The sequence below is a fragment of the Oryx dammah genome, unplaced genomic scaffold, assembly GCF_014754425.2.
Source record: "Oryx dammah isolate SB20612 unplaced genomic scaffold, SCBI_Odam_1.1 HiC_scaffold_23, whole genome shotgun sequence".
In the NCBI taxonomy this organism is placed as follows: Eukaryota; Metazoa; Chordata; class Mammalia; order Artiodactyla; family Bovidae; genus Oryx; species Oryx dammah.
Genome location: NW_024070207.1, coordinates 34,939,871 through 34,959,879, shown reverse-complemented (window position 1 = coordinate 34,959,879; position 20,009 = coordinate 34,939,871). Strand labels below are relative to the sequence as shown.

The 20,009-nt window shown below is 43.4% G+C and overlaps 1 protein-coding gene across 3 annotated transcripts in view; it reads right to left on the bottom strand.

Annotated features, from left to right (window-relative positions):
* LAMP2 (lysosomal associated membrane protein 2) overlaps positions 1–17,300 on the bottom strand; it is a 38,289-nt gene extending 20,989 nt beyond the window's left edge. For 2 of the 3 annotated variants that reach the window (XM_040265239.1, XM_040265241.1), the window contains exons 1-4: positions 17,088–17,297; positions 6,973–7,091; positions 6,080–6,302; positions 706–864 (exon numbers count right to left, since the gene is read on the bottom strand). In XM_040265239.1, the coding sequence (XP_040121173.1) occupies positions 706–864; positions 6,080–6,302; positions 6,973–7,091; positions 17,088–17,286 (700 nt within the window). In that variant the 5' untranslated portion in view covers positions 17,287–17,297. Of the gene's footprint in view, positions 1–705; positions 865–6,079; positions 6,303–6,972; positions 7,092–17,087 lie in introns of all 3 variants that reach the window. The other variant, XM_040265240.1, reaches the window with a different exon arrangement.
* Between the last annotated feature and the right edge of the window lie 2,709 nt (positions 17,301–20,009).

The window sequence follows — 20,009 nt, the reverse complement described above, 5'->3', positions numbered from 1 at the left end:
AGCAGATAGGCTCCAGACACATACAAATGCTTTATCTACTCACACGTGGCCACACACTCATCTTTTTATACCCTTTATTCCCCCCCAAATTATCACCTGCTTCTGAGATGAAAATCAGAGATTTAAGTTTGAAAACAGTTCACCCCTACATTAAAAAAAAAAGTGTTAACTAAAAAAAAAGTTTAAAAATCACTGAAGGATTTAAATACAAATGAACCTTTTATCTGTATTGCCCCTACAGCAAATCATAGGCATTTCAACTTCTTAGGAAGTGTTGGTCGTTTTCCAGAACTGGTGGCTGAGAAATTAATGAATTTCCAATAAAGTCATGTAAAAGTTACCAAATCAATTTATAAAAGTCAAGATTAGAACACAAAAATCCAATTCCTCAGCTTTTGTCTGGGATCTTCAAAAGCTTAGAAACTGAGGATCAAATGCTATTTGAGGATTTGTTCCAACCAAGATTAGGTTTTATCCACAGAGAGCACCAGAGGTAGGGTATTTCAGAAGATCATTCCACCACATGTCCATCAGAAACCTGAAAGTGCAAGCTCTACCAGAATAAGGATTGCCGTTATTTATAAAAACTTTACAGTGCAATGTAGCTGTAAGTCTTACCATATAAATGCTTCAGATGATACTTCAACTAAAGCTTCTTGGTCTACTCTCATCTTAAGTCAGGACCCAAGTACAGAAACATCTCACCTGTTGTGCTCACTGTGCCATTCTGGACAAATGCTTGTACATGAACATCCCAATAGTGCTGGACAACGCCACTTTTTTCTAAGGTTGACAAACTATTGCATCTAAAGATGTCATTCAATGGAATCTTGAGTGCCACACGATTATTAACAGTAAAAACTCCTGTAAGATAAGATTTAACAGCAGCTATTTCCAAGAATGTAGGAGGAAAGTGATCATATAAATACATAGACTTTCACCTTTTCTGTGTGCCTGCCCCACCCCACTCCTGAAGTGACAACAGACAAGGCCTGTTCAGGGACCGACAAATTCACTGTGGCTGAAAACAAGGGGTTAAGAGGAAAGTGGTGATGGGGATTAGAAAGGAAAGATAAGTTGCAGGTGGTCACACTTTGCAGCATATTCTATGACCTAAGGACAGGTTGGGCATTGTTTTGTTAGCAATAGAAGGTCAGTTTCAGTTTTTAAAGCTGGAAATAACAAACGTGTCATTTAAGGAAGACAGCAAAACTGTAGAGGTCAGGCAGAGCAGAAAACTTTTTAAGCAAAGTCATTTAAGAGGTAAACTAGTTAGTAGGCTAATGACCTGGTTAAGGGGAAAGATGAGGGCTTCCCTGGTGGCTCAGTGGTAAAGAACCCACCTGCCAATGCAGCCGACATGGACGGGACCCCTGATCTGGGAAGGTCCCATATGCCACAGAGCAATCGGGCCTGTGCTCCAGAGCCCACGTGCTGCAGCTACTGACGCCCGTGCGTCCTATGGTCCATGCTCCACAACAAGAAGCCACCTCAATGAGAAGCCCGCACACCACAACTAGAGAGAAGCAACTGGTCACCACAAGTAGAGAAAAGTGTGAAAGCAACAAAGATCCAGCACAAAAATAAGTCAATAAATAAAAGTATAAAAAAGCAGGGGAGATGAGGAGGAGTTGCCTAAACCAAGACAGTGAGGGCCAGTAAGAAGAGAGCATGTGTGCGTGCTGTCATGGCTGACTCTTTGTGACTCCATGGAGCGTAGCCCGCCAGTTCCTTCTGTCCATGGGATTTCCCAGGCAAGAATTCTGGACTGGTTGCCATTTCCTCCTCCAGGGGATCTTCCCGACCCAGGGATTGAACCCACATCTCCTGCACTGGCAGGTGGGTTCATTACCACACTGATCCACCAGGGCAGCACAAGAAGAGAGCAGAGAGACAAATTGAAAACATGTATCTAAGGCAGAGGCAACAGGACTTAGCGACAAAACAAACGAGAGACGGAATAATCAAGGATTATTTTTGTGCTACAATCCCAAAGTAAGTGAAAGTAACTAAAATGAGTTTTTGAAACCTCTTCCTGGATAGAATTTAGAGACTACTCCGTTTTAGGAAAATCTCAGAATACGAAAGCAATAAGTTACCACCTTTCTGTGCAGTTATTATAATGCCTATAGTGAAATGCCAAAGGGAAAAAAAAATTTAAACCAATGAACCAGAACAGTTTCCTCCAAAACCATTTTTCACTGTTAACTAAGTGAACAGATGTCTGAACTGGCTGTACATAGACAGACCTCAAAAAACAAATGAGTGCAAAAACAAGTCGTAGACACCGGAGTTACATTATAAAACTGTCATTTTTAAAATGATGTATTGTGTCTGAACATATATTGACATATATATTAGTCAAATACAAACATATAGACAAGAAGGCTACACTCCTAACTCCCAAGAGTGGTCCATTCTTGGGAGGCAGGGAGGAAAATGGCTCTGAGGAGTGGGTACAAAGGAAACCTCTAGAGTACCTGGCAAGGTTTTTTATTTCTTGAAATAAAACAATGAGGCAAATATGGAAAAAACGGCATTAGTTCTAGGTAATGGGTTTATGTGTGGTTCTGTTATTTCCTGTACTTTCCTATTTCTACACTGTAATTTTAAAAAATTTTTCATTTATTTAACACCAGATACATTTTGTATTGGGAATAGCCGATTAAGTGAAGGGACTCAGCCATACATATACATGGTGGCTTAGACGGTACAGAATCCGCCTGCAATGAGGGAGACCTGGGTTTGATCTCTGGGCTGGGAAGATCCCTGGAGGAGGGCGTGGCAACCCACTCTAGTATTCTTGCCTGGAGAATCCCCATGGACAGAGGAGCCTGGGGGGTTACAGTCCATGGGGTCGCAGAGAGTCAGACACGACTGGGCGGTGAAGCACAAGTCTCCCCCCAACCTCCCATCCAAGTTGGCACATAACACTGAGCAGAGTACACTGTATTTTAATCATGAAAAAGAAAAATTTAAAGGAAACAGCAGGAGGTAATTCCCGGGCAGTCCTGTGGTTAGGACTCCGGTCTTTCACTGCCAAGGATGCGGGTTTAATTGCTGGTTGGGGAACTAAACCCTGAGAAACTGTCGCACACCCAAAAACAAAAAACAACTTCAAAGTCACTTCAATTACCAGATGCCTAAAAATAGGATAATAAATTATTTCAAAAAACTATCGACAGTTTGTTTAAGGGAGTCATTGTATCTTCCCTTAGTCAGGAAACTAAGACCCCACAAGCCATGTGGTTCAGCCAAAAAAATGTTGTTGATGCTGTTTAGTAGCTCAGTCATGTCCCACTCTTTGCGACCTCATGGACTGCATCCCGCCAGGCTCTTCTGTCCATGGGATTTCCCAGGCAAGAATACTGGAGTGGGTAGCCATTCTCTTCTCCAGGGGATCTTCCTGATCCAAGGCTTGAACCCACGTCTACCATGGTCAAAAATAAATAAATGAATAAATGGGGAGAGAAATCAGTGTTAACATTTCAAAGTCCACAGTCTTCCCATCAAATCTGTCAGATTAACCCCCATCTGCTTTTACTGCCGGAGAAGGCAACGGCACCCCACTCCAGTACTCTTGCCTGGAAAATCCCATGGATGGAGGAGCCTGGTGGGCTGCAGTCCATGGGGTCACCAAGAGTCTGATAGGGGAGAAGGAAATGGCAACCCACTCCAGAGTTCTTGCCTGGACAATCCCAGGGATGGGGGAGCCTGGTGGGCTGCCGTCTATGGGGTTGCACAGGGTCAGACATGACTGAAGCGACTTAGCAGCAGCAGCAGCAGCTTTTACTGCCCCCCCACCTTGGTCTAGGTACTTATTACATCATCCGTTGAGTTCTGTAACAGTCTCTTAAGCTGTTATCTCTGCCTGTAGTCTCCTCACTTCCCGATTAATCCTGCAGAACATTCTTTATAAACTACTGTCTCTTAGTTTTGTTACATCATTCTCCTGCTTAAAAATCTAAAATGGTTCCCCAGTGCCTACCCCATCAAGCTAAAAGCAGTTCCTTGGCTTCCAAAGCCCCCTATTAATTTAGACTCATTGCACCTGGCCAACATGATTTTCCTTCTACTATGTACAGCCTCTATTTTAACTGGGCAGCTCTCCAATCACTACCGCACATACTGTGCTTCCCCCTGCTGGAAATACTCTGCTCAAAATTCTCTGCTTACTGAAAATCTACCATTAGGCGAAGTTTCAGCTCAAGCCCTCCGCCTCTACACCAAGCTTTCTCACTCCTCCAATGCACGACATCCTCTGCTTGTCATCAGGCCCTCCTGTCCATAGGCATCCACTGATGGGCTCAGGGACTATGTACCATAGGTAAAGTTCACTCTGTACCTTGAGAAAGAGAGTCTAGAGCTTTCCTCACATTGTCAGAAAAGATTTATGAACCCTCCACCCCAAAAACACAAGCAATAACAAAACCACACAGATCTCAATGCTTTCCAATTTTTCCATGTATACTTGGGAAAACAACTTCACTCACTTCTTCTCTCCAACTAGTTCTTAAGCTCCTTGAAAGTTAGGGGCAAAATCCTAATCCTAGTTCTGAAAGACAATATACAGCAGAAAGCTAAATATACAAGATATCCAATAACAAACTTGCTTCAGTTATCCTCTCAAACTAAGAGATCAGTAAAAACAAACAAACAAACAAAAAAACTAGGATTTGATTTCTGAGTCTCAGTTAGTGATACTGCCCATGTTTTACATGAGTTCATTCACTTCTGGGTCTTTAAAAATATAATCTTTTGATACTCCATAAATCCAAATGAATTACTCATCCCTCAGACCAGGCAACTGAAGCCCATCTACTTGTGTTTCTGGGGTCAGGATGAAATACTATCTGTGAGAAATGCTAAGCTACTAGGAACACCATGTTAATATCCCAGTCTCATTGGAAGGGAAAGAAAGGAGGGAATCATATTCCTAACAAGACTGAAATCTCCATTATCCATGCCTTCAGAATATTTTAATACACATTTCACTTCTAGTAAGTTACCAAAGCAGCTTTCCTGGTAGCTCAGTTGGTAAAGAATCCACCTGCAATGCAGGAGACCAGAGTTCGATTCCTGGGTCAGGAAAATCCAATGGAGAAGAGATAGGCTACCCACTCCAGTATTCTTGGGCTTCCCTGGTGGCTCAGCTGGTAAAAAATATGCTGGCAATGCAGGAGACCACAGTTCGATTCCTGGGTCAGGCAAATCCAATGGAGAAGAGATAGGCTACCCACTCCAGTATTCTTGGGCTTCCCTGGTGGCTCAGCTGGTAAAAAATATGCTGGCAATGCAGGAGACCTGGGTTCAATCCCTGGGTTGGGAAGATCCCCTGGAGAAGGGAAAGGCTACCCAACTCCAGTATTCTGGAGTTACCAGAATGGCCTAATTCCCAATGCCTTCCCAAGTTCATTTTGACCTAAAATTGTCTCAAAATAGCAGCAAATGTTGACTTCAGTCATCTTACCTTTTTTTTTTAAACAACTTTTTTCCCCTTATGTTTTTTACTTTGCAGTCAAAATCCTATATAAACGGTAACAAGATTCGAAGATGAAGTTTTTCTGCTGGTCTCAGGTTATTAAACTTGTACCCATTTAAAATAGTTATCAGTAAAGGATTTTCACATTCATTCAACACTTATTGACTGCCCACTATTGAATGAAGTAAATAATAGTAGTTATGTGCCACAGACACATAAGTTCAACAGACTTTGGTTCAAACACCAGCTTACCACTTACCAGGCTGTGTGACCTTTGGGAAAGATATCTAATCTCATCAGGCCTATAAAGCTGAGATAACATCTACTTCCCAGGGTTGCTGTTGAGGCTTAATTAAGTGAGATGCTGCTGGCAACATACTTAAAGAGTACTACACAGTATACAGCAAAGCATCAAGCAATGACATCAAACATCCTCACTGTGTCAAATACAATGCTGTGCAAGAAAATCCAAAGACAGGACATTTCCATTCCAATTAGGGAGACAGACATGCATAAGCATGGCCTTTAAATTATTCACATTGTTCATTATTAATGAAAAGCAAGAGAACACAAACACAATCCAATTCTTAAGGTTACCTTTTTCCTTCGCATCAGGAAATGTTGTGTTATCATTAGTGTTGTAGGAAAATGAGATGCTGTCGACTAAATAAGTAGATGTAGATGATGCCTCTTTTGTAAAATTCACAATCCAGGAAAAACCGGACCCAAACTGCACTGCTATTTTAGGACTATTCTGGTCCTCCCCACAAATGCTTCCATTGTAGGTTGCAGCACCAAAGTCTGAAATGGTTACAGTTTTCTAAAAGAAAAAGACATCTGGGGCTTAGTCCCAAACAGGCAGCAATGAGAAGAGGCATTTCCACCGTGAGTGCCACTATGAAGTTGACATCACACCTCACTAGCCAGCCTGGCCTGTCTATGCTGACGGGTTTCCGATTCTTTAACTACACACCAGTCCTTCTGGACAAATTCACGTATGTCTAAAAACAAAAGGAAAACCAGTCTGAAGTTCAGCTATTGACTTAAAAAAAATATATATCAGGCTGTAAGCAGGCAGGATCTCAACCAAAAGAAATAAGGCAAAAAGGATTGAGAGGATAAACCCACCTCCACCCAAAGGAGACTTTAATAGCAAGCTATTTAAAAAAGCTTTGATGTTAGTACATGTTAAAAAATTATAGATGTAGTTAGACCTGAAACACCATAGTCTTCAGATCATTTTCCCTTAACCAACTCCAAAAAGCCTCCAAAGAACTGATGAATTAAAATATTCATTCTTAAATAAAAAATTCACTCTAAAACTAAATACAATACCTTCCAGTGTACATGCTAAATAAAATAGCTCCACAAAATGTACATGGTGTCAGTTAACATGAAATTAAATTTGTATAAATGAATGCAAAGGATTAAAAAAAGAGAATACCGTTAAATTCCTACTATAAAACCCAAAGAAAAATAAAAGCACTTACATTATGCTTGTCTGTGGTCTCATAGCGTATTGTGAAATTCATCTGCCATTTTGCATAAAGGCAAGTGGCTTTTGATGAATCTGTCAAATTAAGTTCCAATGCATAAGACGAGACAGTGCCTAGATTAAAAACAATAAGATTTTTAAATTGGACTACAAAAACATATATAAAAGTAAGCTCTATTCACCCCTAAAGTTCAACCTAATAATCATTTCCACACTCTGTGCCTTGCTAGTTTTAGGCAATTATTACTTATTAAGACTTTTGGTTTTTTTTAGGTAAATGAGGTGACGGGGAAATGTGGAAGCGGTGTTTTCTCAAACCAGCTGGTGGAACCTTCTCTATAAAAATGATAGCTCTGATTTCTGTGATCTTGGTGCTTTAAATCCTGTCCAACTACATGACCTATGACACTGAGAAGTCTTGGCAAACTCTTATTCTGATGTAAAAACGTGGGCCAGGTCTAAGCATGTGTATCACATGATCAAAGGAAGAGTATTGCAAAGGTTGTTAGATTCACAAGCAAAAGGTTAATTTTTATAAACACAACGTTCATCATTTCAGTTTCATTTTAAAACCCAATCGATTAGAAAGCCTAATTCATCTTTTGACGTGTACTCAAAGTCCCTTCCTCCATTCTCAACCTGCTACCTCTGTTTTTTTAGCAGAGAAACCTTTCAGGGACAGAAAAGCTTTGGGGATTTTCAGCTACCTTGACTCTGATCTTCTACACTAGGTTAAATGGGGGACATCACCTATTACATTGAAGAGCCCAAGGACTCAAAACACGATATGCCAGAAAACACACCAGCAGCATAAATGATGGACCACCATCTAGGGATTTTCTTCACTGTCTCACCAAGGGGTGCACTGTTTCCTGTTGAGATAGCTGTACAGCCTTGAATGATACCCAAGCATGCCAGCGTCCCCTACAAGTGGGGACACGCTCTAGACTATAGAGAATTAAGTCCCGAAAGGAATACCAAGAAGGCGTGCCTCAGCAACAGCTTTCAAGCTGTACACAAAGCCCGCATCATGCTCTGGAGACCAAGCTGCCTCGCCAAGCCTGAATCTGATATGCCTAAGATCGTGGTCACTGACAATGCCTAAATGTACTGGCTACAGGCTCCAAAAGACCTGTGAGGCCTAAGTAGGTATTACAGCCATTCTTTTCTCAGAACAATCTGGAATGGAGCTACCATCACTGATCCAAGGCTACCCTGCAGTGGTGTTGAGAACTGCAGCTCAGAATTCTGATCAACTGGAACACATTCTCTTGGTCTGTTTAAAGTCCCCCATTTTAACATATTCTCCTTGTATTCAAAGTATTCAAGACCTCTCTAGGGGTGCAGTGGCTAAGAATCTGCCTGCCAATGCAGGGGACATGGGTTTGATCCCTGGTCTGGAAAGATCCCACATGCTGCGGGACCACTAAGCCCGTGTGCCACAATCACTGAAGCCTGCAAGCCCTAGGAATGGTGCTCTGCAACCAGAGATGCCACCACAATGAGAAGCCCAAGCGCTGCAACTAGAGAGTAGCCCCCACTCATTGCAAAGCCCACGCAAAGCACAAAAGACCCAGCACAGTCAAAAATACAATTAAAAAAATTTGTTGATTCCGAATAAACTCATTAAAAAAAACAAAACATTCAAAACCATCAGAAACAATCAAAAAAGCCTGCCATGTGTTAATCATTTTCTTTCCAAAGATATTAGAGTAGCAAACAAAACCGTGTGAAAAAGCACTCAGTATCAAAAGATCAGTATCAAGGGTGGAGGACTTGGCTCTCTGGAACAGAAGGCAAAGGCAGTTGTCTGTATTTGCCGCTACATTAACATCAAAACGACAGAGGATGAGATGGTTGGATGGCATCACCGACTCGATGGACGTCAGTCCATCTGTACATCCATCGAGTCAGAGCAAGCTCCAGGAGTTGGTGATGGATGTTTTGGAACTGTCGAGTTTGAGGTGACAGGCATTGAGTAAAAAAAGTGGCCCCTGGGCAGCTGGGGGTGGAAGAAGCCCTCTGAAAGCACAGTTCTCCCAGGGAGCTGGGTTGTGAGGCCAGAGGACAGAATGTGCTGGGCCCTTGGGTAGGTGGGTAGGCTGTTTTGATGTTAGTTTTGATGTCAGTCGCTCAGTTGTGTCCGACTCTTTGCAACCCCATGGACTGCAGCGCACCAGGCTTCCCTGTCCATCACCAAACTCGTTCCCCCCTTCTCAGCCTCACTGGCTTGAAAGGAAAGGCAGCACCCTGTACAGTCACTCAGGCTCAAAATGTTTTGGGAACTGGCTTCTCCTTCATTCTCTTTGTTGAGTCTTGATTTTTTTCCCTTCCAATTCCCTCTGAAATCCAATCTCTGCCTTTAATTTCTACTCCAACTCCACCAGCACACCCCTAACTTACTACAGATGCCTCCTAGCAGCCCCTAGAGGTGCTGTCAGATGAATGGTCCTTAAACATCTCTTCCTCTCAGGATACTGTCTTGTTCAAAACCTTTTACGGGCTCCAAAACACCCATCCTAGAATTTAATTCCTCTGCCTGACTTTCAAAGTAACCTTTAATCTTGTCCCACCCTATTCCTTCAACTTCTTTCAAGGCCATGTTCCCAGAACACACCCTTCAATCTGGCTGAACTTGTTCCACTGGACCCATTCGCCGCGCTCTCATCAACCTCTGTCCCAGGCTTCCACCGTTCCTAACATCTGAAATAGACTTGTTTACCTGGGAGGGGATTTCACTATTTCTGGCTGTCCCAAAATCTACAACACCCCCGCCCTTTTTTGGAAAACAATTTCTGGCCGATACCACCCCCCCACGGTAACAGCTGAAAATGTGGCAGGGGCCAGCCAGCAGGGCAAGTTGCTGCTTAATGCTTGGCGGCGGCAAGTGCAGCTCAGTGGCACGAGTTGGAACACTAAACTTGGCTTAAATTCTGAGTAATCCACTGTACCTTTCTTACAACATGAGATTTAACATGTGATGTGTAACATACATACAGGAAAGTGTATAAAGCATACATACAGAAGGGATTTCAAGTGCATAAAGCATGCAGCTTGAAGCATTTTCACAAACTGAACCCACTTGCGTCAGGACGCAGAACATTCTAAGTGCTCCCCCGAAAGTTCCCTCACTTCCCCCTTCCAGTTACCAATTCTCTTCCAAGGGCAGCCAACAACCTGCCTTCTAACGAACAGCACAGTTTACTTTTGCCTGTTGTTCAACCTGATGTAAATGAAATCATTCACTATGCTCTCTTCTGTATCTGGCTTCTTTCATGCAACATTATGTCTTTTGAGATTCACCCATGGTGTTGAGCGTTATCGCGGTTTGTCATTTCTAATTCTGTATCTACATACAGCCTTCCTGCATTAGGTCAGTATTCCACTGCATGTCTATGCTACTGCTTGTGGACATTGGCAGAGTTTCCAGTTTGGTTCTATTACAAATGGACGCATCAGTGAACACAGGTGTGTGTCTATTGGGTATATGTTTAGGAATGAAACTGCAGGGTCTAAGGGTATGCACATGTCCCAATATCCTTTTAAGAAATTCCTTTTCTGCTTAAAAATTGATGAGATTTAATTTCTGTTGTTTATAATAAAGAACCCAGACTGATAGGCTGTCCATTTTTCAGCCACCATTCTCTCCTTAAAGATTTCCTAACTGTAACAGCCCTCAAGGGGTAGTCACAGTGCATATTGCCACACTTCCATATATTTTATACTACCCTGAATTATTCAGTTAGTTTATGCCTGTAAATCCTGTCTCCTCTATTACTGTAAGCTCCAAAACAACAGTTTTCAACTGTAACTTCGCAACAAACTGATGTGCCAGGGTAAATTATAGTATACAGCAAATAAGTTGTTAGCTAATAAAAAAGTACCAAAGACCGTGAATGAATGATATACACGAACAGATTCAAGATTCGCTTTTGGTAAGGTCTCTGCTACTCATTTGAATTCTAATATTCTCCCTTAGGCAGATGATCTTATCTATGCACAGCCCCTAGGAGTGTGTCTTTTTTATGAATGTCATCCATCACAGGTGTCAGGGAAGGGGAGACTATATCTATTACTTTCCTCTATCTCCCACCATCCCTAGTAGTGCTGAATATATTAGATTGTCAATAAATACTGATTGATTATATCCAGGTGAAAATACCATGCAATCAGGACCTGGAACACAGCTTAATCTAATTACAGGAAGTCTAAGCCTTCATCTCTTCCAAATCATGAACCCAACCCATCAGTCTTCTGGATACTCCCCTCAACCGCCATGTCGGTTTTTCGCAATACATTTTGACATGGATTCAAGCTAGGAATAATACTTTTCGCAGAAGTTTATAGTTGAAACATTTACATTTTGGTTAAGAAAAATCTTCAGCAAGCCACTTGCATCCTATCAAAGTGTCTTATTTTAGACTGCTAAGTCGCTTCAGTTGCGTCTGACTCTGTGTGACCCCATAGATGGCAGCCCACCAGGCTCCCCCATCTCTGGGACTCTCCAGGCAAGAACACTGGAGTGGGTTGCCATTTCCTTCTCCAATGCATGAAAGTGAAAAGTCAAAGTGAAGTCATTCAGTTGTATCTGACTCTTAGCGACCCCATGGACTGCAGCCTACCAGGCTCCTCTGTCCATGGGATTTTCCAGGCAAGAGTACTGGAGTGGGGTGCCATTGCCTTCTCCAGATTTTACACTAGCCAACCATTTTTGTCTAAAAGGCCTTATGACATTAAAAAACACAGCTGAATATATCCTAGAGTGTGTAATTATAGACCTGAGTTTACTCTCCAAAGGGGCTGGGGGCGGGGAGGCAAAATCAACTTTCCCAAATGCAAATATCTTCTTGTTTCCAAAGAAATCATTTATAGGTTCTTTTAGGACTCTGGTCTCTAAGCATGACACACAGCAAAAAGTGGCTAGGTTTTCCTAAGTCTTTTCGATCCAAAGTGTGATTGAAAAATATACATTTGTAAACAATATGGGGGTGGGGTGGGAACATCATAATAGTGGTAAAACAAAACCAATAAAAAACAATTATCTAAGAGGCAATAGTATAATGAGACAATTAAAGAGACCCATCACTGGAGCTGAAGAGCTAGAATTCAAATCAGGCAGTCCAATTTAAACACTGGTTGTGAGATTCTGGGCAAGTTAACCTTGCTAAGAATTGTACAGTGTATTTCTCTAACACATTCTTCGAAAGCACAAGAGCCCTTCAGAGCTAAGAGACCTTTGCCATGCAAGTTAAGAGATTCCAACAAAAGTTTTTTTTTTTTCCCTTTTAAGAAACACAGCACCTAAAGGGATCCCTTCCCAAATTTTCAGTATGTCTACTTTCATTGTATTAAGTGATGGACTCTTGTCCTCAAACTCTGATATCAATTCAGAATGAGGTTGAGCAAAGGATCTTAAAAACAAAAACACGAAAAAAAATCAGGACACAGGCATACAGCATCTATTTACACTTCGTTTTCAACTCAAAGGTTTGTTGAGTCAACCAAGTCAAATCAACTGTTCCTCAATTCCTAATGTAAGTACAATTACCACGTGGTAGTTCCTGTTACTCTGGATTCTGGTAAATCTCTCAAAAATTAAAAAAAAAATAATAGATTTCAAGCTATGAAATATTTTTTTAAGGTCAGAGAGTGGGTAAGGAAATAAAAGATTTCCATTCAACTAATGGAAAGTGCTTATTGCTGAGTGGTGTTGGGCAGACCTCCAGAATTCTTTTTCAATGCACAGCAGGATACCAACAAGTACTTATAAAGTACACTTTTGGAGCTGACGGGATCTCTGATCACTTTAATCTGAAATTATGATCGAAATGTTTTCATCACTACAGGAGGAAGAGCAGTCTTCTTGCACCAAGGATCACTGAATTCAGCTATAATGCTGTGAAATAATCCTTCACCACAAATTCCACTCAAGGATATAGGGGAAGAAAGCTGCACTCACGGGAAATACATGAATATCTATAAATCCTATCAGATGTGATAACCAATGACCAATAGATGAATAATAAGCCTGTCCTTTCGAGCATCTTTATTAAAACGAGAATAATTTCAGGAAAACGGTGAAACCAAAGTTATCAGTGGTAAGGCTACAGAAAAATCTCAGTGCTTACTTTCTCATTTTTCAATCACCTCCAAGAGAGAGAAACTGGTTCTTTGTGAAAATCTTATTTATTCTCCTCATCTAGGATGTTCTGGTTCCCCAGGTGAACCTTCACTACCGCTTAGGTTTATGTGAAAGGATATAGGTAAGATGGGGCTTCCCTGGTGGCCTAGCGGTAAAGAATCCTGCCAACGCAGGAGATGCGGGTTCAATCCCTGGGTTGGAAAGATACCCTGGAGCTGGAGAGAAATGGCAACCCACTCCAGCATTCTTATCTGGAAATCCCCTGGACAGAGGAGCCTGGCAGGCTACAATCCATGGGTCCAAAAAAGAGTCAGACACAACTTTGCGAGTGAACAACAGGTAAGATACCAGCATTATTATATGGGATTACACTTTAATCAGTTGGTTTATAATCATCTGTACAGCTTAGCACTGATCTTAAAGTTCTCCATCTTGCAAAGCCCAATGTAAGGTTCACAGAAGAAAAAGGTAATCAACTTAATCTAGTTCACTGATGTCTCCCCAGCACTCACCAACAAGGACCTTCAACAAAAGCCTACTGAGTGAACCCCGTGCCCCCAGGCCCTGTGCCAGGGAGGCAATGGGAAGTTAGCAGTACAGCAGACAGTCTCCAGTCAGAGACTAAATCCACAGAGATTTCCCTAGTACTGGGGCGGGGCGGGGGGGGTGGTTGCTGGGGGTAGGGGGAATAAAAGGGTGGAAAACAGGCTAGCCTAATAACCTAGGCATTTGGACAAGACAAAACCGACTCCTATTCCTCCAAATAAGTCACTTGGGCTGGCCTCCTTCAAGTCTCTGCTCAAATGTCACCCAACAACAAAGGCCTCTGACCACAAATGTCAAAGAGGGTTAACCCCACCACTCCCTTCCTACCGGCTGCTCTTTCTTCTTCACATCCTGCCTCATTGCCTTCACCTGTTTATTGCACTTTGTAACTCTATTCTTGACCTGAGGGGCTGTCTTCCCCCACTAAGAGGTAAGCTCCCTGAGAGCAGGAACCTGACCATCTTCTCCATTGCTCTATCGACCCCTTTTGCATCAACAACTGTGGGAAGGAGAGACTCCTCTACCAGTGAAGTACACACTTGGGAAATTTCTATCAGGTTTTTCCCCACCCAGAATAGCCTCCACCCTATAAAAACCAGAAGTCAGACTAGTTATGGGAATTAGTAACCACAAAACTCTGAAATCTATAATGTCACAAGGGAAACATAAGCAATGATGCTAGGAAAAGTTTTTCATCCACTACTCTCTAATGCCTCTAGGTAGCTTTTCTTCAGACGTTCTCTAGGCAGGTCTAATTCATTCCAATAAATACTAGCATAATTTAATCTTTGTGAAAAAGGCCAATACACAGGCTCTGAGAATTCCTTTCTATACTTACTCTAAAGCAGCTATTTTTAAAGAGCTACCTGGTAGAGCTGGGAGAGAGTTATAAAGTTACCAAGTGAAACCAGTGCACTACCAGTTGATCAGGTCATAAATCCAGGAACAAATCCTCCTCCCTGGGACCCTCTGCAGTGCTCAGAACAGCGTGAATTTCACAGCAGATACTTTATTGACTTTCCAAAAAACTATTATTGGTATCCATTTTGATACATAAAGGTAAGGTGCAAAATCCACCAAGCAACTGAAGAATTGCTAAATTTTTAAATACACACAGGAGTTTGAAAATCTTCCAAGAGGATGTTAGTCCCAAACAATAAATGGCAAACTAGCAGATGAGCTGATGCTTTTTTTAATGTGCTTCTTTTCTCCTGTTTATTTTCTGCAATGAGCAAGTACTGCTTTTGTAAAAAGAACACACAAAAAAGCATTCATTAAAAGGAAAAAAAATGACAAGCAAGCCAACAAGACAATGAATTTTTCCCCCTTTCTCTGAACAATAAAAGTGTTGTTTGTGCTGATCCAATTGGCAGAGAACTACTGATTACCAGATGCCTTGGTCAGATGTGTTCTAGTCACTGATAAGGTGCTTCTCACTGTAAACAATCCTCTCATAGGGACATTTGGCCTCCCTAAGTGCTTCATAGGGGAGTCAAGGCTGCACATTACATTTGAGCAAAGCTCCGTGGCCCCTTTCAAAAGGGCTAGAGGCTTTCCTGCACTAAATGCACAGCTAGATTCCCTTCTGGCATCAGGGCCCCTTTACTCTCTTATCCACTGAGGACCTCAAAGGGCTTTGTTTATGTGACTTATATTCATTGTTACTTGCTGTACTAGAAATTAAAACTAAAAAAAAGGACTAAAACACGTTAGACCCATGAGAGTGGTGATGTCATCACATATTCTATAGCTTCTGGAAAACTCCACCGTACTGAGGAGAGGATGAGTGTGAAAAAGACAAAAATCTTAATTTCAGTCTGGAAGTAGTTTTCATCTGACGGGAACTTCCCCCCACCCCACCCCCAAAGATCCTTAAGAATCACTAGATGATCCAGACCCCTTCCAACGCCACAGCTTTGGAGCCAGACTCCTCATCCTTTGGCATTCCTGACATTCTGAGATGGGGCATTCTTTATTGGGGGGGAGGGGTGCTGTCCTGTGCCTTGTGGGATGTTTAGACGCACCACTGGCCTCTTCCCACTAGATGCCAAAAGCAATCCCCAGTGATAACAACCCAAAATGTCTCCAGACATTGCTAAATGCCCCTTGGGTGAGAATCCACCATTCCACGTGTTGACTTTATTCTTCTACTGAAATGTGAATTACAAAATGTGTGCCACTCACTGCCCTTCCCCGGCTCCTAATGTATCTATTTCTTCTCTATTCCCATCTGAGTCTGCCCCTTCTGGTCTTTTATTAGGTCACAAACGGCAAGAGTCAGGTAGTAACAAGCTCAGAATTTATCAGGACAGGAAGAAACATTCTGGTCAAAGTTCACCTTTCAGGTATTTAAAAGCCTCAGGGACCTAAAGCGTGCGGGTCGGGGGGTGGGGGTGGGGCGCTCATAGCGCCAGCAGCCAGCCAGTCATTCTCAGGACCTAGTAAAAACCCGATCCTTAGAAAATGACCTGCCCTCCTCCTCCTCCTCCTCCTCCGAAAACCAGGCGGTAACAGGCCAGTTGTGTGAGAGAGAAGAAAAGGACCTTCTGAACGCAAAGTGGCAGTATACAAGACTCAGATACACCACCCGCAAAACCTCAATATCTGGGGACCTTTTTTTAATCAGTCTAGCTGGAAGGAAGTAACAAAACTGCTTTTAAAAAAATAAACAACTATGTCCTCAGCACCTCCAAGTCAGATATTCACTCCCCACCGAAGTTGGTATTCACCCCTTTTAGTCTCCAGAGGTTGGGTACATCCAAGTTTTCTCGTCTGGAAATTGCCCCAGCCACCGTAGCTCCCCCTTCCCCATCAACACTCCAAGTACCAAACCCCAATTTCTCTCTCTTGAATCACCCCTCCTCCACAGCGTTAAACTCCTGCCCCACCAAGCCTCTTACTGCCCCTCAGAATCTCCCCCTATCTGTCCCCCACCCCCTCCTTAACCCAAGCTTCTCCACGCAGGCAGTCCCCTTCCCTCCTCAGTTTCCTCTCCCGCCCCACAGGTTCCCACCATCTTCAAAACTCTTCCTTGATCCTAGGACCAGGACTCTAATCGTCCGTGCCACCCCAGAGTCCGCACGTACCGCCCTCCCACGCTCACCTCTCCTTAGCATCTCCCCCAAGTTACTCTTTCCACCCCCAGTGCTCCACTCCTCACTCTTCCCTACCTATTCCCTCGGCGTCCACCCCCACCCCTTGCTCCTTTTTATTCTCATGGGCCCTTGTCCCTCGCCATCCCTCAGTCGGGCCTTCGCTAGGTCACTGCTCATCACCTCGGGCCAAGCGCCAACGCCCAGTGTCTGTCATTCAGCCTCTCAACACCCCCCCCCCACTCCGGACCAGTCTTTCAGGTTACTGCCTCTGAACTGGGAGCCCCGGGCCCAGGATCAGGGACTAAGCAGAAGGGCCCGACAACTCACCCAGGACGAGGCAGAGGAGAAGGAACCCAGAGCCCGGAACCGGGGCGAGGCGGAAGCACACCATGATCCCGGAGAGCAGGCGGCGGCGACAAGAGCAGCGACAGCAGGGAAAAGGCTCGCTGAAACCTGATAGGAGCGAGGCTGACCACCGACCACAACGCTGCAAAAGCCAGGACTCGGCGCTTTCAGCGCGGGTCATAAGACCAGGGGCGGGGCTCTTTCTTGCCTTCAGCCAATCTGCGCGCTTGAAAGAGGCCCTAGGGGTGGTGATGCTTGGGCCCAGTGGGCGGGGTGACCACGCCCTGGCTTTTTGGTTCACAGTCATTTTTATGCTCCTAAGAGATGCGAGCGGACGGCCCTTTCTGAGGTTTTTAAAGAGAGACGAACTTTTTTGGGGGGTGTAGATAGTATAGATTATATCAGTTCTGACTCCTTGAGAATACTTTTGCTGGAGTAAAAATGGTTGCTAGGTATTGCAAGGTCATACCTACAGAAATAAAACAGGATTATTCTCCAAACACCGTTGCCCATGCAGTTCATGTCATTAAAAGGACAAGGGAGCTAGAGGGTGATATGGAGTCAGTGAATGCCAGAGCAGGCCTTGAAGTTCACCTAGTTACAACACCCTGTTTTTCAGATGGGGAAACTGAACTCAGAAAGAGGAAGAGTCTTATTTAAATATAGAAAGACAATGAGGAAGAAATAGAAGGACAAGGGAAGAAAGGATCATCCATATTCCGAGTACACTGAAAGAGACACCATCCAACAAGCTGTTTTTCCTCTACCTATACACATGTAAATATTCTTTGATTAGAATTCACGCTAAACACATTATTTAGTGTAGTTGACAATTGAACAGATGAAACCTAAACTCTTCAACAAATGAAAGCATTCAAAAACTATAAAGATCTCAAATTGGGACAAAGCGTTGATTCTCAAATGTTAGTTTCCAAAAGTGTCATGTGGGGATTTTTAATAACATGCAGAATCCTCACCTCATTCCCCAGAGATTCTGAAACAGTAGGTCTCTGGCACTCCTAGGAATCAGTTCTTTTAACAAGAACTCCAAGTGATTCTGATTCCTATGGTTCCCAGACTACATTTCAAGTACCAGAAAATAGAGCTTCAAAATCATCTAGTCCCAGGAGATCTTAATCTGGTTCCAATGGATCAACTAGGGGTGGGGGATAGGTGTCTGTGAATCCCCCAAAATTACAGGCAAGATTTACATATGTGTATTTTTCTGAGGAAGTTGGTAGTTTTTACAATTTCTTAAGTAGGACCTATGACTTCTCACCCTAACACCCACCCCTGCTCCAATATTAAGATCTATTCCCCCACTGTCCTTTGCTTGAATGTGATTAATTCCTGAAAGTGAGAACACTGAATGTCTTCTGTCATGAGTGAAACTGACTGCCCCATCAATAAGGTTAGGAAGCAGCTCTCTCCTGGAGAACCCACAGAAGTTGAGCGCTCAGAAGTGCCCCCCCCCATTATTTTTATTTTTTTATTTTGGCTGTGCCGCATGGCATGCAGGCATGCAGAATCTTAGTTCCCCGACCAGGTATCGAACCCGTGAGCCCTGCAGTGGAAGCACAGAATCTTAACCCCTGGACCTCCATGGAAGCACACTGCCCCCCACCCCGCCCTGCTCAATCCTTAATGAAGGGACCCTGTCCCTTCTCCCTCAACTATAAACTGCCTAAATTTCATGTTCAGTGAAATGCTAAGAAGAGATAAAAGAGCATAGTGGAAAGAACACTGGGCAGACATTCAGAAGAGTTGGGCCTGAGATACCTCTGACTGCCAGCCACCATGACCTTCACTTCATCTCTTTGAGCTTCTACATCCATAAAATAGAAACGTGTGACTAGAGCTGTTTTTCAGCGCCGGCTTCACTCTGGGATCACTTGGAGGGCTTAAAACCTAGAGATGCCCCTTGGTCCCACCCCTTGAGATTCTCTGATTCAGTAGATAAGGCCTGGGGCCTGGGCATTGTATTTTTCTCAGAACTCCCCAAGACAGTATTAATGGGCCAGAGATGAACTCTCAGGTAATCCCAGCTTTACAAGTCTACGATTCTATGAAAGTAAATGCTCATTTGTATAAAATATAAGAAAACAAAGTGTCCCATTGAGTCAAGAATTCCGTTTAACCGATTGTACTGAACTTCTTGCAGATGTCAATCAAATGAAAAAAATGGAACAGAGAGAGATATCAGTGGCCTTACAAGCTAAATCCTCCCCCCGACCCGCCCCCATCACCACCATTCCCGCAAAACAAACGCTGGTTTCTTGACCGGGACAGCCTCCTTCAGGAGACAGAACAGTGTTTGTTTTTTGTTGTTGGAGGATGGGGGGTGGGGGATTGGTGAGTAAAGGTTGGGTTATTTTGTCAGAAGACACAGGCTCAAAATTCTCAAACCTTTGTTTAATTTAACAACTTAATTTAATGTAACAATTCAAACGCAGTTGTCTGCGCACTCGGAAATACTGCGAGAACTACTCGCTTTTTTCTGCACTGTCTCCCATCACCGGGCCAGTTGAAGGAATTTGCCCCTGACTCTTCTGCAGGAGAGGCAGAATCCTAAGTGGGACTAGGGTCGGTGGTTTGAAGAACTTTGTAAGATTCCCCTGGCATATGAGCTTCCCAGATGTGGACTTGCACTTCCTCTCTTAGGGGACCCCGTGCCCACCTGCCTGCGCAAAACTCCTCAGTCCCCCTCCCCCACCCCCACCCCCAGCCCCACGCCACCCCAGGTAGATTCTGACTCTTTTTGAGCAGCTTTGAGAGCAAGGAATCGCTGGTAAACACTTCCCCAAAAAGTGAACACGCCGAAAGGTGGAAGAGATAATGACCCTCTCAGATTTGGTAAATGATGACAATGAAATGTGTAGGTCCTAGGGAGGAAATGAACATCAA